General features: G+C 42.5%; 1 protein-coding gene across 1 annotated transcript in view; it reads right to left on the reverse strand.

The window, feature by feature from the left end:
- Positions 1 to 1,722: 1,722 nt before the first annotated feature.
- The window catches only part of LOC106611167 (cysteine-rich motor neuron 1 protein), a 181,405-nt gene continuing 156,478 nt past the window's right edge, over positions 1,723 to 26,649 (reverse strand). The window contains exons 10-17 of the mRNA XM_014211086.3: positions 22,357 to 22,478; positions 20,418 to 20,630; positions 19,960 to 20,175; positions 16,689 to 16,910; positions 16,139 to 16,327; positions 9,801 to 9,923; positions 6,094 to 6,284; positions 1,723 to 5,700 (exon numbers count right to left, since the gene is read on the reverse strand). Coding sequence (XP_014066561.1) covers positions 5,515 to 5,700; positions 6,094 to 6,284; positions 9,801 to 9,923; positions 16,139 to 16,327; positions 16,689 to 16,910; positions 19,960 to 20,175; positions 20,418 to 20,630; positions 22,357 to 22,478 — 1,462 coding nt within the window. The 3' untranslated portion in view covers positions 1,723 to 5,514. The remainder of the gene's footprint in view (positions 5,701 to 6,093; positions 6,285 to 9,800; positions 9,924 to 16,138; positions 16,328 to 16,688; positions 16,911 to 19,959; positions 20,176 to 20,417; positions 20,631 to 22,356; positions 22,479 to 26,649) is intronic.

Below are 26,649 nucleotides of genomic sequence, written 5' to 3' on the forward strand. Positions count from 1 at the left end.
TCATGTCTTAACATGTGTATAGTAAACAGATCATGAGTCAAACTAATCCTAAAGGGATAACTGTAGACATGTAATATGTGAATGAAGCATAAAAGGTAAAAGCACTGGAAAGGGGATATCAGCCTATTTTGATGTGCCATCATGGTTCTCTAAAAGCTCTGTCTCCTCCCTGTGGCTTGTACTGGTCATTTGTGCATGTGCTGCACAGTACCAGATAATGTGACATAGTAATTGAACCCTGTTGTCCATACCCTATTCACCCACCACCACACATACCGACATTGACTTTGGTCCATTACTGAAAGGATACTGTACATTACCAAGTACTGTTAAAAATGAGAGATGGAATCTCATTTATTGACTCAGTGTTATTTTTAATTGTTGCAACTGAGAAACAATTCTGTGGAAGGACCACCAGAGGGCAGGCTGGGCTCACGGACAGTAGCCCAACAAGGCATGTGAGACAAGGTAACCAGAGTCAATTAAGCACAGCTGACGGTACTAATGAGATATTCTCTTTCCCCTACAAGAGAGAGGATGGAAGCAGCAAGAAAGGGGGAAGAAGATAAACTATCTTTGGAGAATGGCTACGGAGAGAGAGAGAGAGAGGAGAGAGAGAGAGAGAGAAGAGAGAGGAGAGAGAGAGAGAGAGAGAGAGAGAGAGGAGAGAGAGAGAGAGAGAGAGAGAGAGAGAGAGAGAGAGAGAGAGAGAGAGAGAGAGAGAGAGAGAGAGAGAGAGAGAGAGAGAGAGAGAGAGAGAGAGGTGCTATCCAAGAAGAGCCATTAAGAATATGTGATTGTTGTTATAGTTTAAAGATAATCGTAACGTGATCCTGTGTCATCTAAAGAAGATGTATGTTGCTCCTTTGGAGATTCTCATTGACTGTGTTGGAGTGTTTGTATTGTCAGAAATCCCTCAATAGAGAACTGTGAATCAAGAAAACCTACTCTGGACTCGTTTATTCCACCTTTCCACTTTAGAGTGACACTAAATGACTTGGTCCGCTCATAATTCCTATGAACATATTTATGTTAGAGGAAAGTCTACTTGGAGTACCAAGGTCATTATAGCTACCTAATACTCTCTTTTGTGTAAAGCCCCTTAAACTGCTGTATGAAAATGTATTCATATATAAATAAAGGCTTATGGGTTGCTTTGACCAGACAGATCCATGGGTAAACATTTTTATGGAAAAAAGCAAACTATTTTATCCAAAGCGACTTACAGCACAGTGTGTGCATACATTTGTAATCCCTGCGGGAGTTGAACCTTTTACCTTGCGCTATGCTCTTGGTAACTGAGACATACAGGGCCAGGTACTGCATCACTTAGCAGACAACTGGAAGTGGTCACACATTATTTATCTGCCTCAGCTGGCTGGGTCTGATAAAATGTTTTGGTGCCATCACTTACTGAGTGAGTAATCGTTAAACGGGTTGACCTGCTGGTATATTTTCAAAGTGCTGCAGGTGAAATTGTGTTTTTGTTCCTCTTGAATTTTTGTTGTTGTTGATGGAACCTATCCTCTATCTCTAAACCCACAGAGATTTCTTCCTCAAGCAGAAAATAGCCAAAAAAGTGCACCATTGACATTTTATGATTGAAGCAGAAATCCCCGAAGAGAAATCACAGAGGAGATGGACAGGTTTGCGTCAAATTCCCTGAGAGGTAAGCATGACAACACCAGTACTAATAATGATTGCACGGAAGATCCACACAGCTGTTTTCAAATTATTTATTGTGCTGCAAAGAAACAAAAAATAATAATACAAGAACTTGCAAAAAATAATCTGCTGTGCTACGGGAAATTCAGTCAAATATTAATCTATCCTCTTAATAAATCTTGTATTTGCAATATCATCAATAACAACATATTTTTTTATTTTTACATAAGCATGAAACACCAGTAATATACAGACTCTAAAGGGGATTGGTAGTTGTGTAAATAAAAGGATTACCAGGAAAGAATGGGGACAGAGAGATATTTCCCTCTCAACGGGCTATCTTTATTGGAACAGAGGGAAATGCTCATCAGGGTGTCAGGCTTTTGTGCTCCTTGGACAAGGCAGATGTAGCCTGATCAGATGAGTTTGTGTTGTCTAGCTATCCAACTCCTATGTTTATTGTCACATTGTGTTACAGTAAACTGTGTGACAATGACCATAGGAGTTGGGAAGACAGCATAAACAGATCTGGGATTAGGCTAAATCAGGTCCATGTGACCAAAAACCCTGAAAAGATGTGAAAGCTTGTGATCCTCCAACTTCTCCACCTACCTAAAGTACAACCTTATTTACATGCTCTTTGAGAGACTGACACAACACTAAAATAGTTTCACAATTTCAGCTGCATCATCGTTTAAGGCCTATTATGTTCATGTTCAATTATCTCGCTCATTAATAAATTATTTAGGTCATTTAACACAATAAATTAAATCAAATTTTTTCCCTCTTTCTTTTCCAACAATGTTTTATTTATTTTTATTTTGGCAAGTGATACTCAAGTATTTACAACAATACTTGGAGGATGCACTGAAAGATACAAAGATTTCACCCTGTAAGACCCATTGTGAATAAGATGCATTCCTGTATGACGTTACTCAGCCATACTGTAGGGGATGTAGCACCACATCCTGCAACATACAGCCAAGTCACATAAGAACTCAGCCAGTCAATGTGATGCGAGTGTAATAGAACTTATGGTCCTTAATAAAAATCAATTATTATGATCCATCACTTCACCGATTGGAAATTATGTGGATTGTGTATTTAAGTGAGGTTTGACTGTGGTTTGTGTCCAGATGATAGACAGACCTGTATATAATGGCTGGAGAATCAAACCAATCTTTTCTTTGAAAAAGCATTTACATACAGTACATGTCGGTTATACAGTAGATTTGAGTATGTTTTTCCTATGTCTGGAGAATACATACAGGTTAGGAGAAAACAGAGCAAGCTTCAGCTGCAATTAATGCTTTGAAAGGTAAATATTTACCCCTCTTGTTCTTGCCAGAAATCCTCACCTATAAACAGAAATGCAGTGCCTGCATACAATGACCGTGAGAGTTCTAAGTTAATTTAGGTTTTGTAGATCAAATATTTAGAAACAACTAGAACCTAACTGTAACACTGGGTCTGACAGGGCTCAGAAAAAAACTAAGGGCAACTCTTTCAATGAAAAGTATGTTTAAAAAAACTAACCAAAAAAGGTTATTTTCTATATAAAAGTGCCAAGATGTATGATTCTACTTAAATTTTTGTCAGACAGATTAAGATACACCGAAGACAAACTATAAAAGTAAACTACTACCCCTACCTTCCTCCATCCCACCCTCTCTCCCAGAGCTTATGTCAACCCACTTTTCAATAGTTTGACTTCAGAAGCGACAAATGAAAGAGAAGAATAAAAGATTGAGAGAGCCTGGTACTGCTCAGCTCAGAACTCACTTGTCTATATATGGTTGGCATTTTGGACATTGCTTCATTCAGGGAAACAGATTGACTCAAATAGATAGGGAACTCACAGACCAATCAAACAAAGCCCTGATAGACAATTCTTTTTTTTTTCTTTTTTTTTTAAATGAAAATGACATCAAATAAATGAGGGAAAAACAGATTGAATAAGATAAGATGTTTGTGTTTTTTCTGTCCTGTCCTGTCTCTATCACTCCTCTTTTCAAACAAACAATGCAAATGTTTGTTCTCATCATGTTTTCTATTATTAGATCAAATCTATTTCTCAATCATAAATACATTCAATAGGAAATTAATTGAGAAATGTACATGTGAAGAAAAAAATCAAGTGTGCATGCATGTGGGTTGACACATGTACATATATGCATAAACAACATACACATAGACACATACATACTGTATATAGTCACACAATATTTCATGTATTTTTCATCTTCAGCAGTAATATGTACATACGTGTTCCTACTGTATAATGTTTTGCAATTAATAAATGAAGACAAAGGTGCTTGGGTAATATCGAGAAGAGGAGACTGTTAGTCTTACAGCCAGTAAAACAAAACGAGAAAAATATCAGAGCTACTTTAATATAGCTCGTCTTCAGAGAACCCCGAGAGAAAACACATTTGAACATATTCTTTGATTCTATGTTTTCTTGTATCCTCAGTGTTTCCTAAAGGAGTGAAATAGTCTCCCTATGTGTGTGTAACTCCGTGTAAAACAGGACTTACAGAAACAAAGCAGAAAAGCTTGTAAAGCATATGCTCAAATCCTTAATCCTCAAGAACTACACTACCCACTGGGCACACACTGGTTGTATCAACGTTGCTGCCACGTCATTTCAATGACATTACGTTGAACCAACGTGGAATAGACATTGAATTTACATCTGTGCCAAGTGGGTAGCTTCATCCTGCCTTTGTCAACCCGAACACATTTATTCTTTATCCAAATAAAAGACACCATTGTTTGGAGTGTGTGAAAGTCAGCGTCAGCCTGCCCTTTGTTGTTAAATACATTTAGCCAAAAGATTATGGAGATTTGAAAGTGACCAGGAAAATAACACTTATGCATGTTGAGCAGAATATCAAAGGAAAATAAATGGAGTGAATGAAGCTTCTTCTTCCTTTCCACCTTCTATCCAACAGGTGACGTTCCACGGGGGAAAACAAGACAACAAACCAATGTCAACGTTTTCAAAGAAGGGGAGGAAAAGAGGAAGGAAAGAAGAGAGCAATAGTCCAGCTTGAACAGACCTGAGAGAGGTGCTCAGCTGAGTTCTGTCTGTGACGGGGTCTACGGTATCTGACCTCTTTCTTTCTCTCATTCTCTCTCTTTCGGCTCAGCGCCACATAGAGTCTGGCAGTCGTCAGTCCGTCCTGCCATGGCTCAGATCAGACTGGCCACAGTGTTCCTCTAGCATCTCTCTTACAGGGTGTGTTTTGATTCGACATACAGTCAGCAGAGCTTTGGTTCTAAAAGTTCAGTGTTCAACAGAAAACACTAGCTTGAATTATTCTGTTTATCTCTTCAAAGGCCTTTATCAAGGAAGCAGGAATGCAGGAAAATACCATACTTTGAAAAATACCCACTTTTTCCTAATCGCAAAGATGTATATCTAACTTTAAACACACACCACACACACACATTCACAAAGACCCACATACAGAAGCACGCCTCCGTCACACACACCAAACACACCTGTAACACTCACTTGCAAAAGAAAGTTGAATAATAATCTAGGAAAAGTCTAGATTCTGGTTCTCCCATTGTGTTAGCTGTAGTTTAAAATCATCATCATTATATTTTGTTTGATTAGTTATTCATCTTGAGGAGATTATTATTGTCATTTATCGGTCTTTGCTAGTGAACTTTGCTAGTTTGATAGTTATTTTGTCATTGATAGGTTTGGTGTCATTTTTCCATCCGTCTGTATTAAGTAATAGTTGTTGTGATGGTACTGTAGGTAATGTGCTCTCTCTCTCTCATTTTGGCTGCTTGCTGACTGCTGAGTACTGGACACAAGGCGAGGCCAGGCCAGTCTCACTGAGTCTGGTAGAAATTGTCAGCCTGCAGGTTGTTGAGGTTGTTTTGTTTCTGCATGCTGTAGTAACCGCTGTACCTGGAGTCAGGGTCAGCGATCCGGATCATGCACTGCGAACTGTCCACCTGCACCTTGGTGCCTTTCTGGCAGTCCACATATACCAGCTGGTTGTTGAGGCAGGTGGGCTGCAGAGGACACACACACACATATAGTTAGTTACCTCCACAGATCACGCTCTAGTTAGGCTCAGAGCTTTAGATTTTATTTATATATTCATACGATATTATATTTCTCAATAAGGCTCTGCTCAGGCTGTATACATACAGTAAAGGCAGCATTTACTGCTCATCATTACGATAACGCTAGGCAATGTAATCATTCTATGTAATAGCACAACTTTTTTTTACATTAAATTATTTCAAGATTCAAATGTATAGACATGGGTCAAGTATGCGTCTCCATAAGCTGCTGATGTGATATTCTCTGGCGTTTTAGACCATCAACTATATTACAAAAACAACAAAGCAGTACAGAAACCAACAAGGCATACTGTAAATGTGGGTAATGGCACCCCCTACCTTAGTTGGGGTGCGATAGCAGAGCACGGGGATCCACTGCTTCTTCTGGTTGATGAAGAGCAGAGCGGTGATGGTGAACAGCATCATGATGATGGGCAGTGCCACCCATGCCACAGAGTGCAGTGTGGTGTCTTCTCTTGGCACTGGGGTCTTCCCATCCAGAAAGGGCATTTGGAGACTACCAAAGTTCCCTGTGACAGAGGCAGCACACAAACATTATGACACACATAAAAAGTCTGGATCACGAGATGTTTATATATTACTCATTAACTGGCGATTGGTTCCATGTAGGATTTGCCTTTATATGTAGCAGTTAAAAGGAAACAGCAGACTCTACTCCAAGTGGGGAGATGAAGAGTTACATACGTGCCTTCGGAAAGTATTCAGACCCCTTGACTTTTTCCACATTGTGCTACGCTGTAAGTTACAGCCTTATTCTAAAAAATCCTCTGCAATCTACACACAATACCCCATAATGATAAAGCGAAAACATTTGTAGAAATGTTTGCAAATGTATTAAAAGTAAAATCAGAAATACCTTATTTACAAAAGTATTCAGGTACTTTGCTATGAGACTCGAAATGAGCTCAGCTGCATCCCGTTTCCAAATCAAATCAAACTTTTTGTCACATGCGCCGAATACAACAAGCGCAGACTTTACCATGAAATGCTTACTTACAAGCCCTTAAACAACAGTGCAGTTCAAGAAGAGTTAAGAAAATATTTACCAAGTAGACTAAAATAAAAAGTAATAATAAAAAAGTAACACAATAAGAATAACAATAATGAGGTTATATACAGGGGGCACCGGTACTGAGTCAGTGTGCAGAGGTACAGGTTAGTTGAGGTAATTTGTACATGTAGGTGGGGGTGAAGTGACTATGCATAGATAATAAACAGCGAGTAGCTGCAGTGTACAAAAGGGGGGGGGGGGGGGGTCAATGTAAATTGTCTGATGGCAATTTTATTAATTATTCAGCAGTCTTATGGCTTGGGGGCAGAAGCTATTGAGGAGCCTCTTGGTCCTAAAGGCAAGCGTTCTGGTACCGCTTGCCGTGAGGTAGCAGAGAAAACAGTCTATAACTTGGGTGACTGGAGTCTGACAATTTTATGGGCTTTCCTCTGACACTGCCTATTATATAGGTCCTGGATGGCAGGAAGCTTGGCCCCAGTGATGTACTGGGCCGTTCGCACTACCCTCTGTAGCGCCTTACGGTCAGATGCTGAGCAGTTGCCATACCAGGAGGTGATGCAACCAGTCAGGATGCTCGAGGATCTGGGGACCCATGCCAAATCTTTTCAGTCTCCTGAGGGGGACAAGGTTTTGTCGTGCCCTCTTCATGACTGTCTTGGTATGTTTGGACCATGCTAGTTCGTTGGTGATGTGGACACCAAGGAACATGAAACTCTCGACCCACTCCACTACAGCCCGTTGATGTTAATGGGGGCCTGTTCAGCCGCCTTTTCCTGTAGTCCACGATCAGCTCCTTTGTCTTTCTCACACTGAGGGAGAGGTTGTTGTCCTGGCACCACAGTGCCAGTTCTCTGACCTCCTCCCCATAGGCCATCTCATCGTTGTTGGTGATCAGGCCTAACACTGTTGTGTTGTCAGCAAACATAATGATGGTGCTGGAGTCGTGTTTGGCCACGCAGTCGTGGGTGAACAGGGTGTACAGGAGGGGACTAAGCACACACCCCTGAGGGGCTCGTGTTAAGGATCAGCGTGGCAGATGTGTTGTTGCCTACTCTTACCACCTGGGGGCGGCCTGTCAGGAAGTCCAGGATCCAGTTGCAGAGGGAGGTGTTAAGTCCCAGAGTCCTTAACTTAGTGATGAGCTTCATGGGCACTATGGTGTTGAACGCTGAGCTGTAGTCAATGAACAGCATTCTCACATAGGTGTTCCTTTTGTCCAGGTGAGAAAGGGCAGTGTGGAGTGCGATTGAGATTGCATCATCTGTGGATCTGTTGGGGCGGTATGCGGATTGGAGTGGGTCTAGTGTGTCCGGGAGGATGTTGAAAAAACAAGTTACACAAAACGCAAAAAAAACTAATAAAACAGCACAATTGGTTGGGAGAATGTAAAACGACATTGATCATCCTTGAGATGTTTCTCCAACTTGATTTGAGTCCACCTGTGGTAAATTAAATTGACTGAACATGATTTGGAAAGGCACGCACCTGTCTATATAAGTTCCCATAGTTGACAGTGCATGTCAGAGCAATAACCAAGCCATGAGGTCGAAGGAATTGTCTGTAGCGCTCCGAGACAGGATTGTGTTGAGGCACAGATCTGGGGAAGAGTTCCAAAACATTTCTGCAGAATTGAAGGTCCCCAAGAACACAGTGGCTTCCATCATTCTTTAATGGAAGAAGTTTGGAAATACCAAGACACTTCCTAGAGCTGGCCACCCGGTCAAACTGAGCAATCAGGGGAGAAGGGCCTTAGTCAGGGAGTTGACCAAGAACCCGATTGTCACTCTGACAGAGCTCTAAAGTTCCTCTGTGGAGATGGGAGAACCTTACAGAAGGACAACCATCTCTGCAGCACTCCACCAATGAGGCCTTTACGGTAGAGTGGCCAGACGGAAGCCACCGCTCAGTAAAATGCACGACTGCCCACTTGGAGTTTGCCTAAAGGCATCTAAAGACTCTCAGGTCTGATGAAACCAAGACTGAACTCTTTGGCCTGAGTGCCAAGCATCACGTCTGGAGGAAACATGACACCATCCCTACGGTGAAGCACGGTGGTGGCAGCACCATGCTGTGGGGATATTTTTCAGCGGCAGGGACAGGGAGACTAGTCAGGATCGAGGGAAAGATGAACGTAGAAAAGTATTGAGAGATCCTGTCTTGGCCCAGCCAGAGGTCGTGAGCGCTCTGGAGGAAGTTTTTGACCCTTGCCAGTCCTGACCCTGAGCCTGCCTGCCGTCCTGTACCTTTGCCCCTGTCTGGATTTCCGACCTCTGCCTGACCTGACCCTGAGCCTGCCTGCCGTACTGTACCTTGGCCTCTGTTGCTGTAATACACATTGTTACTTCGACACGGTCTGCATCTGGGTTTTACCTTATCCTGATACTTGTCATAATATGGATTCGGTCTTTTACCAAATAGGGCAACCTTCTGTATACCACAGTTACCTTGTCACAACACAACTGATTGGCTCAAACGCATTAAGACGGAAACAAATTCCACAAATTAACTTAACAAGGCACACCTGCTAATTGAAATGCATTCCAGGTGACTACCTCATAAAGCTGGTTGAGAGAATGCCAAGAGTGTGCAAAGCTGTTATCACAGCAAAGGGTGGATACTTTGAAAAATCTCAAATTTCAAATATATTTTGATTTGTTTAACACTTTTTTGGTTACTACGTTATTTCTTAATTTTGATGTCTTCACTTTATTTTTCAATTTTCTACATTGTAAAATAGTAAAACCTTGGAATGAAACCAGTTTTTGCTTTGTCATTATGGGGTATTGTGTGTAGATTGATGAGAAAAAAATACAATTTAATCCATTTTAGACTAAAGCTGTAAAGTCAAGGGGTCTGAATACTTTACGAAGGCACCGTATGGACGACGGCAGAAACATTTAGCAGCTACAGCAGCACTGAGGAGACACACAGTGTGTTTGTGTGTGTGTGAGCGCATGCTGTGTGGGCACTTGTCTCTTTTTCAGACAAGGAAGTGTTTGATTTGAACTCTGACCTTTGAACTGGGGCATGATGTCGTTCTCACTGCGGGTGGGCCAGGCAGGCTGGTGCTGCTTCCTACCTCTGTGCTGGTCTGTCTTCTCAATGGGCATGTTGGTGGGGACTGGTGCGTACATCTCTGTAACATAATATGGAAACACATGGTTAGAGAGAGAGAGAGAGAGAGAGAGAGAGAGAGGAATTAGGAGTTATATTGAAATATGTGGTGTGTAGGGATTAACATGGGTAACCGGGAACACTCTTTACATATACCCAAAAATATTTATGACAATTACAATGTCGCCACTAATGCAATTCCACAAAGTACAAAACAGATTAGCAAAAAATGCAATTGCACATTATCCAAACAGGTTGTCACGTGGAAGCCTTTACTTCACACAAAGTCGCCATAAATTCAAAGCACACGCATAATTGACATTGCCGGACTGCACACACGACCTGAATGCAGTTAATAAACCCTATAGGAAACCCCCACAGCCTATAAAAGAATCTGTGCCTCTTTGAGCTGTCATTGTGACTCTTCAGACAGTCACACATTTGATAGGCCTATGCACAATTCACTACACAGGCATTTCTGTCACAGACATGAAGGCTGTTAACAATTCAGAGAGCAATGAGAGAAAATTCTATCCTGTCTTAGAGTTTAGGCTATTTTCCTATCCAGTCCCAATCCCACTGAAACCCCAAATCCTAAATCCTGTCTCGCATGAAAATTCCTTACTTTATTCTGTAATCAATAGATTGCATTATCAAAGCACGTCTCTCACCTATGCATGTCAAAATACTGCTGTATCATTTTCCCCATCGGGCAGACTGGGGATGGTTGTAACAGGGGATAGTTATAACACTCTCAATATCTCCGATCAGGAACAGGCTAGTCTTCAACTGTCACGTGTACTCCCGCTCTCCATCTCTGGCACTCGTTGTCGCCAGTTCTCATTATGCACACCTGTCACCATTGTTACGCGCACCTGCGCCTCATGAGACTCACCTGGACTCCATCACCCTCCTGATTACCTCCCCTATATCTGTCACTCCCTTTGGTTTCTTCCTCAGGTACACTACTCGTGTTTTTTGTTTTCTTCCATGTTCATTTATTTATTAAATTCACTTCCTGTACTTGCTTCCGTTTATTAGCATACACATTACAGAATAACACCTCACCAAACGAAAGCAACAGGTATTTCTTTTTTACAGGTGATATCGGGTCCATGGGCCGCTGCAACCGGGGATGCCTCAGCTGGCTCGACCGGCTTCCATGCCTCAGCTAATTTGATAGGTTCACAAGCCCTGGTTGGCTCGTCAGGCTTCCATTGCCGAAGCTGGCTCGTCAGGTTCTCAAGCCTCAGCTGGCTCGTCAGGTTCTCAAGCCTTGGTTGGCTCGTCAGGCTCCCGCACCTCAGCCGGCTCTACGGGTTCCCACGCCTCTGCCGGATCTACGGGTTCTCGCGCCTCAGTAGAGTTTGGCATCCTGCGGCTGGAGTGCGCGTCAGGGAGGGGGTACTGTCACGTCTGCTCCCGCTCCCCCTCTCTGGCGCTTGTTGTCGCCAGTTCTCATTATGCACACCTGTCACCATCGTTACGCGCACCTGCGCCTCATGAGACTCACCTGGACTCCATCACCCTCCTGATTACCTCCCCTATATCTGTCACTCCCTTTGGTTCCTTCCTCAGGCGTTATTGTTTCTGTTCCAGTGTTTCATGTCTGTACAATACTCGTGTTTCTTGTTTGTTCCATGTTCATTTATTTATTAAATTCACTCCCTGTACTTGCTTCCCGTTTTTATTAGCGTACACGTTACATCAACCCTCACGTGAAGAAGCAAGACTCTGCACATTTTGAGGTAAGAATGTAGTTTTTTTTGTGATGTCATCACCTGCTTTGTAGTTAGATTCACCAAACATATACCAGGTTAATAACCAGTGTCTTTATATATTTAATGTAATTTAGCAATGCTAAAGTTTTAATATGTAGCTAAAATTGAAGCTAGCTAATTACACACATGCACACACGCACGCACAAACACATTCAGTTGAGACGTTAATGGAGGGTTAATCACGTGCGCACACACACACCCCTCACGCACACATTTTGAATGAAGTAGCTCAATCTCTGAGAAATCCCCGGTCTCCCCTACTTGCTGCCAAAGCTATGGTATGAGAGTATATATGGATATGTTATAAACAGAGTGGGTCCTCATTAAGATACTTTGCTATTTAATCTCTTTATCTCCCTGTTATTCATGAGCCGATCTTCTATCTGTATAATCATCAATTCGATTTTGCTAAATATAGGAGATATTCTGTCATTTGTTGAAGCTGTTTAGAAAATGTGGTTATTTGACTTTTGTTTGACTGCCGCTACACAAAGTTTGTATGATTGGACAACACTATAGTCGTGGTGCACTCTGTGCATCCTGAGTGTGCTCGGTCGCGATAGCCTTACTGCGAGAATGCGCTGAATTCATTGAGGAACATGATAACGCTCTGAGTTTATGAACGGCCTGTTTCGAAATTCACAACAATGTCTTTGGCGATCAAAGAGTTTCTCTATCATTACTAAATATCAGTTTGTGCTGTAATCTTTACATAGTGGCGCAGCACCACTCTTACTTGGGAAAAACCCAATACATTTTTTTAATATAGTAATAATTTTCTGGGAACATTTTCGGGAGCGAGCTGCAGTGAGATAGTGATGAGGTTGCTCTTGCTGCGGGTGATTCCTTGATCCACCTCTACGCAGACGACACCATTTTGTATACATTTGGCCCTTCTTTGGACACTGTATTAACAAACCTCCAAACGAGCTTCAATGCCATAGAACACTCCTTCCGTGGCCTTCAACTGCTCTTAAGCCCTAGTAAAACTAAATGCATGCTCTTCAACCGATCGCAAACCGCACCCGCCCGCCCGACTAGCATCACTACTCTGGACGGTTCTGACTTAGAATATGTGGACAACTACAAATACCTAGGTGTCTGGCTAGGCTGTAAATTCCTTCCAGACTCATATTAAGCATCTCCAATCCAAAATTAAATCTAGAATTAGCTTCCTATTTTGCAACAAAGCCTAGTTCTCTCACACTGCCAAATATACCCTCTGTAAAACTGACTATCCTACCGATCCGCCTTCGGCGATGTCATTTACAAAATAGCCTCCAACACTCTACTCAGCAAACTGGATGCAGTCTATCACAGTGCCATCCGTTTTGTCACCAAAGCCCCATATACCACCCACCACTGCGACCTGTATGCTCTCGTCGGCTGGCCCTCGCTACATATTCGTCGCCAGACCCACTGGCTCCAGGTCATCTATAAGTCTTTGCTAGATGAAGCTACACCTTATCTCAGCTCACTGGTCACCATAACAACACCCACCCGTAGCACACGCTCCAGCAGGTATGTCTCACTGGTCATCCCCAAAGCCAACACATCCTTTGGCCGCCTTTCCTTCCAGTTCTCTGCTGCCAATGACTGGAACGAATTGCAAAAATCGCTGAATTGGAGACTTATATCTCCCTCACTAACTTTAAGCATCAGCTATCTGAGCAGCTTAACGATCGCTGCAGCTGTACACAGCCCATCTGTAAATAGCCCATCCAACTACCTACCTCATCCCCATATTGTTTTTATTTACTTATTTTGCTCTTTTGCACACCAGTATTTCTACTTGCACATCATCATCTGCACATCTATCACTCCAGTGTTAATTTACTAAATTGTAATTACTTCTCTACTATTGGCCTATTTATTGCCTTACCTCCTTACTCCATTTGCACACACTGTATATAGATTTTTCTATTGTGTTATTGACTCTACGTTTGTATATCCCATGTGTAACTGTGTTGTTTTTTGTCGCACTGCTTGGCTTTATCTTGGCCAGGTCGCAGTTGTAAATGAGAACTTTTTCTCAACTGGCCTACTGTCACGACTTCCGCCGAAGTCGGCTCCTCTCCTTGTTCGGGCGGCGTTCGGCGGTCGACGTCACCGGCTTTCTAGCCATCGCCGCTCCATTTTTCCATTGTTCCATTTGTTTTGTCTTGTTCCTTGCACACCTGGTTTACATTCCCTCATCACACTGTATGTATTTATTCCTCTGTTCCCCCCATGTCTTTGTGTGAAATTGTTTTTGTTACGTGTTTCATGTTACACGCCAGGCTGGGTATTCCCTTGTATTCCGTGGTATTTTCACGAGGATGTTTATTGCTAAACATTTGCTTATTTTTGTGACTGTTTCACGCCTTGCACTTTTACCTTTGGCTGGAAGTTTTGACGGAGTGGTGTCTGTCTGTTTTATTTGCCTCTGCCTAAATAAAGTGTGCGCATGTTCACAACTCTCTGCTCTCCTGCACCTGACTTCTCCACCAGTAGCGCACAACCTTGACACCTACCTAGTTAAATAAAGGTGAAATATTTTTTTTTAAAGTGACCTTCTACTCTTCATTAGTTGTGCCTGAATCTGAGAAGAGGTCAAATTTTGCTTTTAATCTCCAGCCAATCACAATAAAGGATTACATTACTCTGTCTGATCTTTATCAGCCCTCTTCTCCAACTGTTCAACCAGTTATTGTTGGGCACCACAACAATAATTTGAACATTTGCTCTAGTCTGCTTGGAGTGACCGGTGGGTACAATCTAGCAAAGATAAAGTATTTGAAATGTTTTCAAATAGTATTTGCACCCAGGGATGAATAACGGGCAGTGGAGCTCTCGTCAGCTAATTACACTGCTACTGCATCTCATCGATCCAGCGCCGGACGGTGAGAGAGAACAGAGGGTGCTATTATCAATCCATTATCCTAGCCTAAGCAAAGCATGCTAATTTACTTGACATCACCAGTCAAACCCTAATCCCTCCATTCAGATGATTCATCTCAATGAAGGTGTTTGCTGTGGTTGTCCTCAATTAATCATAGCTTAACAGTCAACAGAATAAATATTTGAGGGACATGGTGTGAATGAGTCATTATCAATACAACGTCACAATAAGGTGCAGAGTGTTCAATTTGCCTGCTGGGGGTCAAGGAGTCCCCCAGCTCTGCTAAAACCATTGACACCTGCGTGCCGTTTTCAAGGGATTGTTAACATTTATTTAACTATTTGGTTTTAATATTATCACCTTTTGAAGAGCATAGTCAGAAGGACATATCTCAGATGTTTCTACATTTAGTTCTATCATCAGAGTTAAACAGCAAATAACTGCCTGCTATTCATGATCAGTAAACATAAATTGATCATGTAATTTCAGATATGTAGGGTAGCCTCACAACATCTCTCAATATTGGCCACCATTAATTGGATATTTGAGTGAAATAAAAGTGAACTAACATGACAAGTATGAGTGGTTTAGGTTATTTCCCATCCTTTATGGCCTCTGCCTGTCAAGCAGCAGAAGGGCACATTTGCCTTTAAGTAGACCTAATGTCCTTTTTTCACCAACCAACGTAGGCCTACCTACCAAAGTTAGCATTTCAACATTGCTTTTAAGAGTATTTAATCATGATTGCTGCTGACAGACATGATAGGCTACATTGATTGATGGACCACATCAAATTGGCTAGCTAGCTAACAACAGATCACCTCAATATGGCTAGCTAACAACAGATCACCTCAATATGGCTAGCTAACAACAGATCACCTCAATATGGCTAGTTAACAAGCTAACTTTCAGGGGATAAACTACATGGCTATATCCAAGTAGTGGTTGATTTGCTTGCAATCTATAGTGTTGATGGCAGTAGTCCGATTGACAACTTTGACCAGGATGGGGACTTGCCAATGTCAAGTTCTTTTCAAAAGCCTAATCTCTGAAGCAACTAAATTACACATTGTTTGCTTGGCTAGCTATATGCCAAAATGGGTAGGCTACCACGTATCTGAAATGACATGATCAATTGATGTTTACTGATCATAAAAGACATGCAGTGACTTGCTGTATAACTCTGATAGAACTAAATGTAGAATAATCGGAGATGTGTACTTCTGACTATGCTCTTCAAGAGGTGATGATATTAAAACCAAATAGTTAACATTCATTTAACAATCCCTTAAACGGCACGTAGTTGTCCATTTTTGCAGATCTGGGGGTCTCTGGGGGTCTCTGGGGGTCTCCAAATCGAACGCTCTGCACCATATTGTGACGTTTTACTGATAATGACCTATACATACCAACAATGGCAGGCCGCCTGCACTCTTCTATAGTCCTTATTTAAAAATAGTGAAGTGAATACATAGCAGCAATATTGATGACCAGGAAAAATCATATTTTGCAAGGCCGTGTTTGAGGGGGAAGGAAGTCATTAGAGGCAATGAGACTGAATGCCAACACACACACCTGAACACATAGGGCAGCAGCTGCCCTCCACTATGGTGGGTTGGTGGCATGGCAGGACGGGGCAGCTGACAGTAGAGCAGAGGGTCTGTCCCTGAAGGCAGTAGCAGTGTGTACAGCTGTCTATGTCCCAGCGCTCCTCGTCTGCATACGTCTTCCCATTGAAGTGGCACACGGCTCTCGGTGTGGCATCTGCCAGGAGACATAGGAGAAGATCAAATAGGATCCACCTCCGAGACAGGAAAAAATATGGAAGATACTCATTCAGTAAATACACACAATCACACACAAACATATAGGCAAGCATGCACACAGGCAAGCACGCAAGACCATCTCACCGATAGGGATGAATATAATAGAATACAATTTCACACATTTAATAACTATGTTTGTGGTTTCAAACATTGGTGCGAACACACCACCAAATCAGGTTAGAGTTAAGGCTTAGGTAATGATAAGCCTCAACCCATGTATCATGTATCACGTCTCTGGTTACCTTCCCACATTGTCTATAGTACAGGTAGGTCCAATGATGTGCATGTGTGCAGCATACCCAGGCAGTAGGGGCAGCACTGTCCTTTGCGCAGCACGGGCCTGGCACAACCAACGGGCGGGCAGGACTCTGAGAAGCAGCTGATCTGACCGTCCAGACACACACAGCTGGAGCAGGTGTTGGGCTTCCAGGACTCTGCTGCCAGGAAGATGTCCCCCTCCTTGTTCGTGCAGTAGCTGGATAAGCTGTCATTACTGGGAGAATGGGGGGTGATGGGCTCGTCTATAGAGGAGAGAGGGACAAACACACACACACACACACACACACACACACACACACACACACACACACACACACACACACACACACACACACACACACACACACACACACACAGGATCAACTGACTGCACTGAACACACATGGGGGGGAAAAAATCGAAAGTTACATATCGGGATATTATTTTTAACGATATCGTATCATTTTAACAGTATCGCAATTATTTTTTTTGCGGTAGTTGGCTGTACCAAAACTCCATTACTTTTCCTTCATAGGTTGTTCTTCATCTTCTTTTTAAATAGGGAACAAATTTGTTTTCAGCACTTTTATTTCCATGACTGATCAAAACTCGTTTTCTCATGGCTCTCTATTGTCCCACTGCAGCAGACATATGGTGAGCAATATGTTTGGCACATCAAATCACAATAAAAACACAATATTGAATCGCAATACATATCGTATCGGCACCTAAGTATCATGATAATATCGTATTGTAAGGTCCCTGGCAATTCCCAGCCCTACTTTTAAAGATGCGTTCTTTAAGCCTGACTGTAGCTCTTAGAGCAGCTAATAAAACCCATAATACAGGGCTTAAAATATTGATGACATTCAAACGGTAGAATGTTCATTTTTGCGTCTTTGGTTTATTCAACTAAAACATCTCCAACAAACAGCTTAAGAGATGGAAACACACCAGATATCCATGTGAGAGTTGAGTTGGTGGCCTTCCAGGTATCTCTGTCCTCTTACACTGTGTTTTACAGTGACAGAGGCCCAAAGCACTGCTGCCTGTTTCACGTTTGGCTTGGTTTGCCATGTCTAAGTTTTCTCATGCACTATTCATCTCTAGAGCTCCATAACTTATGCATTATTCTTTTTTTACTCTCTCTACGGAGTTTGATTCTGGGCTCCGATCTGTGTTTTTTTCTCCAGCTGTTTACCGTCAGAAACGATTTTCCCCCCTCTCTCGTCCTCCTCGCTGTGTCTCTCTCTGTCTCTGTATCTCTACCTCTCTGTACCTCTCTGTCTCTGTACCTCTCTGTCTCTCTCTCTCTCTCTGTACCTCTGTCTCTACCTCTCTGTACCTCTCTGTCTCTACATCTCTGTACCTCTTGGTCTCTACCTCTCTGTACCTCTCTGTCTCTACATCTCTGTACCTCTTGGTCTCTACCTCTCTGTACCTCTCTGTCTCTACATCTCTGTACCTCTTGGTCTCTCTCTACATCTCTGTCTCTCTCTCTGTTTCTCTCTACATATCTGTCTCTCTCTCTGTCTTCACCTCTGTGTCTCTCACTCTCTCTCTCTGTCTATACCTCTCTGTCTCTCTACCCCTCTATCTCTTTCTCGCTGGCATAAACATTTGGCCAACACTCTGTTTGGCCAGACATACTATTGTTGTGCTGCTGTGTTGTTGTAGTGGAAATACAGTACCTTACAGAAGTATTCACCCCCCTTGGTATTTTTCCTATTTTGTTGCATTACAACCTATAATTTAAATGGATTTTTACTTGGATTTCATGTAATGGACATACACAAAATAGTCCAAATTGGTGAAGTGAAATGAAAAAAACTACTTAAAAACGTGGTTGCGTGCATATGTATCCACCCCCTTTGCTATGAAGCCCCTAAATAAGATCTGGTGCAACCAATTACTTTCACATAATGAGTTAAATAATGTCCACCTGTGTGCAATCTAAGTGTCACATGATCTGTCACATGATCTCAATGTATATATACACCTGTTCTGAAAGGCCCCAGAGTCTGCAACACCACTAAGCAAGGGGCACCACCAAGCAAGCGGCACCATGAACACCAAGGATCTCTCCAAACAGGTCAGGGACAAAGTTGTGGAGAAGTACAGATCAGGGTTGGATTATAAAAAATTATCCAAAACTTTGAACATTCCACAGAGCACCATTAAATCCATTATTTAAAAAATGGAAAGAATATGGCACCACAACAAACCTGCCAAGAGAGGGTCACCCACCAAAACTCACGGACCAGGCAAGGAGGGCCTTAATCAGAGAGGCAACAAAGAGACCAAAGATAACCCTGAATGGGCTGCAAAGCTCCACAGCGGAGATTGGAGTATCTGTCCATAGGACCACATAAGCCGTACACTCCCCAGAGTTGGGCTTTATGGAAGAGAGGCCAGAAAAAAGCCATTGCTTAAAGAAAAAAATAAGCAAACACGTTTGGTGTTTGCCAAAAGGCATGTGGGAGACTCCCCAAACATATGGAAGAAGGTACTCTGGTCAGATGAGACTAAAATGCAGCTTTTTGGCCATAAAGGAAAACGCTGTGTCTGGCGCAAAACCACCACCTCTCATCACCCCAAGAACACCATCCCCACAGTGAAGCATGGTGGTGGCAGCATCATACTGTGGGGATGTTTTTCATTGGCAGAGACTGGGAAACTGGTCAGAATTGAAGGAATGATGGATGATGCTAAATACAGGGAAATTCTTGAGGGAAACCAGTTTCAGTCTTCAAGAGATTTGAGACTGGGATGGAGGTTCACCTTCCCGCAGGACAATGACCCTAAGCATACTGCTAAAGCAACACTCAAGTGGTTTAAGGGGAAACATTTAAATGTCTTGGAATGGCCTAGTCAAAGCCCAGACCTAAATCTAACTGAGAATCTGTGGTATGACTTAAAGATTGCTGTACACCAGCGGAACCCATCCAACTTGAAGGAGCTGGAGCAGTTTTGCCTTGAAGAATGGGCAAAAATCCCAGTGGCTAGATGTGCCAAGACAAATAGAAAACATTAAAATAGCATCTCTCTCAATGCCAGGTCTGAGCAGCAATAATTAATTACCTTAAGGACCTCAGCTCAGTCAAGACAACTTTGAGACCCTATACACATTCACCTATACCTTTATATATGGCTTAGGGCTTATGCTGCGTTTAATAATGAGGCCGCCCCTCTCTATTATAAAGTAAAACATCATACAGACTATTCTTGCCAGACAGACTCAAATATATAGAGACTTAAAGACCAATAGTGTTTCAAAGCCAACTCAAAAAACCAACGGCTGCTCAAACTCACCTGGGCAGTGGGGGCAGCATGAGTCTTGCGTTCTGATTGGGCTCTGGCAGAGCAGGGGCGGGCACACCTCTGTCTCACACAGGACACGTCCACTGTGACAGGTGCACTGGGTGCAGGCGTCGATGTTCCACGTCTCCCCCTCCACAAAGTACTCTCCCCCTGGGGCCAGACACACTGACGAGTCCCCCAGGTCTGGTTTGTGGGAGCTGGGCTCCTCTGAGGGAGGAGGACGGAAGAGAGAGCACAGGGTAAAGGGTGAAACATATTGGAAACAGCTTTTTCATTAGTGTGTAATGCATTATCAACATTATCTATTATATGAAACAATGAGGAGGATGGCAAAATGGTGTGTAAATCTGAAATCATCTAAAACAACAACTAGCCTATCTAAGAATAGCCTACTACCAGTGCACAGTTTTTTTCTCCCATATTTCATTTGTTTGTTTAAGATTTTCTACCTGGGCAGGATGGACAGCACTGTCCGGACCGTATGGCAGGGCTGTCGCAGGATGGCACAGGGCATGAGATGAGGGCACACATCTCCCTGCCGCTGTGGCAGTAGCAATCCCGGCAGCCATCATGCCAGTTCTCTTCGTTCTCGTGCCGTCTTCCATCCATGGACAGACAGGAACCCTTCTTCACTAACGGGGCCACTGACGAGGAGCTCTGGTCTGGAAGAGGGACAGAGGAGAGAGGAAAGGTTTTAGAGATACAACTACAAGCATAACCCATAAAGAACAGTGTTAGGCGGACCAATCACTGACTGGCTTTTCTGAGCAGGGGCCAACCACGACCAGATCAATACCAAGGAGAGAAAAAAAACACCTTGATTAAACTCCTGTCTGAGACTCTGAGCTATTCTGGGTGGATGCCAAATTTCACCAATTCAAAAGGGAGACAGATTAAAACGTTTTTCCTCATTAAAAGAGGAGTTTTCAGTGCTCATTCATAAAAAAAATTCACAACGATTTAATTATTTAGTGCGAATCACAGCAGAACACAAGAGGAGCATCAACAATAGATCTGTGTGGAGGAGATGACCCCAGCCTGCCCTTAGGATGCACCAACAGGTGGGGTCAAAAACACCAAATGGCACCCTATTCCCTATATAATACACTACTACAAAAGTAGTACACTATATAGGAAATAGGGTGCCTTTTATTTGTTATTTTTTTCATTTTTTACACCAGATACAAATGTATACATACGAACAACAACTTACAGACACACACAAATAACGACTACATCTCATCTGCCCAGACCCACATGCCCACACCCCCATCCCTAGTGCCTGCATTATTGTTGGCCACTTGGCCTTAAATTGTACCAATTTGTTTTTCTCTGTCGCCCATGCTTTTCCAATATTTAAATAATAAATCATTTGATTTTTCCATTCCGTTAACGATGGCAGATTGATTGATTTCCAAGTTTTTAGTATACGTTTTTTCAAGATAAGTGATGAGAAGAGAATCGTCCAGCCTGTTGGGTATTTCACTACACCCCCATATGCCATGTCTTGAAATATGCAGACAGATGGATTAAAAGTAAGTTTACATTGTAATACTTCTGACAGACAACTTTCTAGCTCTGCCCATAAATTTGGGACTTCATCACATTCCCAGAAAGCATGGATTATTGAGTCAATATTAGTTTTACACTTAAGACATGACTCTTCCATTGTGCTGTAGAATTTGTACATTTTGTCTCTTGTATAATAAATTATATACATTAGTTTATACAGGATTAAGAGTACATTTTCGTTAGGGTGCCTTTTAGGCAGGGGTGTAAAGTAATTAAGTAAAAATACTTTAAAGTACTACTTAAGTAGTGTTTTGGGGTATCTGTACTTTACTATTTATATTTTTGACAACTTTTACTTTTACTCCACTACATTCCTAAAGAAAATGATGTACTTTTTACTCCATACATTTTTCCTGACACCCAAAAGTACTAGTTACATTTTGAATGCTTAGCAGGACAGGAAAATGGTCCAATTCATGCACTTATCAAGAGAACATCCCTGGTCATCCCTACTGACAGACTCACTAAACACAAATGCTTCATTTGTAAATTATATCTGACTGTCGAAGTGTGCCCCTGGCTATCCGTAAATTTTAAAAACAAGAAAATCGTGCCGTCTGGGTTGCTTAATATAAGGAATTCTAAATGATTTATAGTCGTTCCAGGTTTCTTCAGAACAAGTCTGGCAGCAAGAGACTAACCAGACAACCTTCTATTGGTGTAATAGTTAGAAACAGTAAAACATTGACAGAACAAAAGTTAAAACATTAGTGGTTCTCCAAGTCTGACAGGGAAAGCGAGGAGAGAGTTTGAGAAAAAAGTATTATCAGCAGTCTCTAAATTATGAATGTATAAGCATCAAAGGTTATCACTCACCTCTGCACTGGCACTTCAGACAGCCCAACTTGTCCTGCTGGAAGCCCATTGGACAGGCTTTGTCACAAGGTAACTCTGGACACTTCTTACAGCGACAGATATCACAACCATGCTTGTTCTTTCTGATGGGGTAGAGAGAGAGAGAGAGAGAGAGAGAGAGAGAGAGAGAGAGAGAGAGAGAGAGAGAGAGAGAGAGAGAGAGAGAGAGAGAGAGAGAGAGATAGAGGGTGAGAGAGAAAGAGAGAGAGGTTAAGATCAGTTCTTCATAAGTTTAGAAAATATACGCCACAGTATCTAAAATGGATAGCCCATGTCCACTAGGGATGATGTCGGGCGTTGAAACGACAAAGGTTCATACATTTTCAATAGAAGAAAAGCGAGGAGAAGCGAAGTGGGCGGTCGACCGTTGGGCGACGCGAACATGGCGTGGGAGCATGAACAGGACACATCTACTCATTCAAGGGTTTTTCTTTATTTTTACAACTTTCTACATTGTAGAATAATAGTGAAGACATCAAAAATACTATATGATTCCATATATGTTATTTCATAGTTTTGATGTCTTTACTAGTATTATACAACGTAGAAAATACTAAAAATAAAGAAAAATCCTAGAATAAGTAGGTGTGTCCAAACTTTTGACTGGTTTTGTAAGTTGGGGAAAGATTAACTTTATGCAAATAATCAGCGATATCATGGCTCAATATTGACCAATTAAAGCTCACTATAGTTTCCAGCCCCTGCTGGTTTGGCTGTTGATACCTAGCATGCTGTCGACTTGCTAGCAACCACATGACGAGCCACTCTGGACGAAGCTAATGTGGCTAGGCAAAGCATCGCTGCTTATGGATCAAAGCCGTGAAGGTGGCCAAACTGTCCATAGCGGTGGGTGTTGCAGTGAGGAGGCAGAAATAATATAGTTTTTCTGCCTCAGGTTTGGGCTTTTTTTTTAACAAAGTAGAGAATAAATAGGTGACAAAAGTGCTTAATAAACAGGACAAAGAGCAACATATGTCACTGCACAGATCTAACCCAGGCCTCAATAATGCCTGATAGCAATTTGCATGAGCTGCGGCAAGTAGGGCTACAGTATAGCCAGACCTTCCATTGTGTGGCCAAAACAGGAAATTAGGGGTTGAAGAATACCTCTTACCCATAATGCATTTCATCATGGAACATACTGCGCAATTTCACATTTCAATCCTCCCCCGGGAGAATTAACAGGTTGGCATGAACCACAACACAGTTTAAACATTGAGCTCTTGAACGCCATTCCGTTTGCCTGTAACAATCTCTGACGAGGATACATGAAGGACCCCTCTACAATTAGCCTATGAGGACAAATAAAGTAAGCATTTACATGTCTTTAGCTTAACTTTAGTATTAATCATACTCATTAGTGATCACTTTGTAGTTATACTTTTAAACAACAAATGCATGAATAGAAGAGCAATTAGTGTGGAGCTGCAAACAAAATATTTAGTGCCAAACCAAATGAATCGGCATGCACGACCACAAACTCTCATACATTGTATTTCAGCCTTCGGAGAAAAAGATACCAAATCACAACTATTGCAATTCAATAAACAGGCCACAATACCGTGTCATTGAAAATTGTAATGACAAAAATTGTGCAAAAATAAAATGATGCAAGCTACAGAACGGTAACAGTGAGTCTATAGTGAAAGTAAGAATATTAGGCTATGATAGTTTCATCTCTCACCTTGTTCCATAACACAATAGCACTGATTACAGATGATGTCCATCAGATTTGAGTTTGCCATTGTGTTTGTTTGTGTTACATGCTTTAGTTACCAACAACATTGTGTTTGCTTGCCATAGTATCTGTTTCATTAGTTTGACATGGTTTTTGTCATTGCACAGAGAGGTAAACACATAGCAAACAGCCAAACAAATCTTTGTATAGCAGAGACAGGCAGTGGGTACATTCCAGCCAGGTGCCAATGACAAGCAGCACCGGTGTCATCAGTTAAAACAAGGACAGAGATGAGAGAGATGAGAGAGAGAGATATGAGAGAGAGAGAGAGAGAGAGAGAGAGAGAGAGAGAGAGAGAGAGAGAGAGAGAGAGCGAGAGAGAGAGATTGTTTGTTTGTTTGTGTGGACAGGTGTGTGTGCGCCAACAGATGGCACAAATGACTGACCATAGGGACATATCAAACATACGCTTCGCTCCGTGGCTTGCTGCTCTGACCAGACCGTGCAGGGCACCTTCCCTTTCCCAAGTTAAAATTCACATCCCTATCCCATCCAGTTCTGCCTCTATATCCTCCCCTCCTCTATCCCTCTATCCTCCCCTCCTCTATCCTTCAATCCTCCCCTCCTCTATCCTTCCATCCTCCCCTCCTCTATCCCTCCATCCCTCTATCCTTCCATCCTCCCCTCCTTTATCCTTCCATCCTCCCCTCCTTTATCCTTCCATCCTCTCCTCCTTTATCCTTCCATCCTCCCCTCCTTTATCCTTCCATCCTCTATCCTTCCATCCTCCCCTCCTTTATCCTTCCATCCTCCCCTCCTTTATCCTTCTATCCTCTCCTCCTTTATCCTTCCATCCTCCCCTCCTCTATCCCTCCATCCTCTATCCTTCCATCCTCCCCTCCTTATCCTTCCATCCTCCCTCCTTTATCCTTCCATCCTCCCCTCCTTTATCCTTCCATCCTCCCCTCCTTTATCCCTCCATCCTCCCCTCTATCCCTCTATCCTCCCCTCTTCTATCCCTCTATCCTCCCCTCTTCTATCCCTCTATCCTCCCCTCCTCTATCCCTTTATCCTCTCCTCCTCTATCTTTCCATCCTCCCCTCCTCTATCCCTCCATCCTCCCCTCCTCTATGCCTCCATCCTCCCCTCCTCTATCCCTCCATCCTCCCCGTCTCTATCCCTCTATCCTCCCCTCTTCTATCCCTCTATCCTCCCCTCCTCTATCCCTTTATCCTCTCCTCTATCTTTCCATCCTCCCCTCCTCTATCCCTCCATCCTCCCCTCCTCTATCCCTCCATCCTCCCCTCCTCTATCCCTCCATCCTCCCTGTCTCTATCCCTTATCCTCCCCTCCTCTATCCCTCCATCCTCCACTCCCTCCCTCTCCTTATTCCATCCTCCCCCTCTTCCCTTTCTTCCTCACTCTCTTATCTCATGAACAATAGGAGCGAGAAAAAACAGCCATGTGCAATCTTCATTTGGTTTAGTGATAAGGATCTATCAGGGGCCATTTCAGTTGTGGGGAACATCAATAGAGTCTGTATGGAGAGAAGAACGCGGCCTGTTGAATTATTCAAACCATACACTTTGCTGCTCGAAAACATAGGGGTAAAGGTATAACTTTGATGGGGCATAATAGATATCTAAAATTAGAATCTTAGATGCAACCATTCACCCCATGAACACTCATTTGTGAGAACCGAGAGAGAAAGAGAGGGGGAGAGAAAGAGAGAGCGAGAGAGAGAACCGTTGGTTCAATGCAGACACAGACCAGTGGAGTAACAGCTTTATGTGACAGACAGTTGATGAGTGAGAGTTTAGGTTAAGATAGGAAGATGAATGTGTTGACAGGACACTGCCTGCTGCTTGAGCGTTTTAATCTCTGTCATATCCATAACTATTCTGTCATAATAATCCCTAGCAGGCAGGCCGGGCTGGTCGGTCCACACCACAGTTAAAATACAGGGCAGACGGATTATTGTGCAGCAGGACTGGCCTCCCCAGGGTCCAATAGAAAAGCTGCTAGCTGCTCTATGAAAGAGAATGTGTACTACTATTACTACGAGGAACTGGATCAGCAGCCATTAAAGGGGGAATCTGTAATTCTTACATTTATTTTACAGAAGCCCGCTACTTTTTTGTCTATAAAGCTATGGCGTTAAACAACTTTTATATTTTGTGTTATGATCATTCTGAACCACTGACAGATATCGTCTGCTTCTCCAACTCTTGTTAATGTAACAAAGAAGTTGCGCTGATGTGTGGGTAAATGATCTATTAACAAGCTCATCACCTGAGATTGAGTCATTTCATATTGTTTTGGTTATGGGTCATTTCAAACTAATCAGAAGGTGGTATGCCAGTTGGGCATGTGCTGTAATTGTCCATTCTTATACAGTACTGCTCTAGGAAAGCTTGTTTATGCACAGCAAGTCTAGGCGTTATAAGTGTGTGTGTATTTATTTATTTTTTCTTTTTTTTGGGGGGGGGGCAGCTTTAATATTGCAGATAGATTGGAGCTTCCATCAAAGTAATTGTCTGCATAATTTCCAATCCCCCATATATATATTTTTTGTA

The sequence above is a fragment of the Salmo salar genome, chromosome 09, assembly GCF_965601325.2.
Source record: "Salmo salar chromosome 09, fSalSal1, whole genome shotgun sequence".
NCBI lineage: Eukaryota > Metazoa > Chordata > Actinopteri > Salmoniformes > Salmonidae > Salmo > Salmo salar.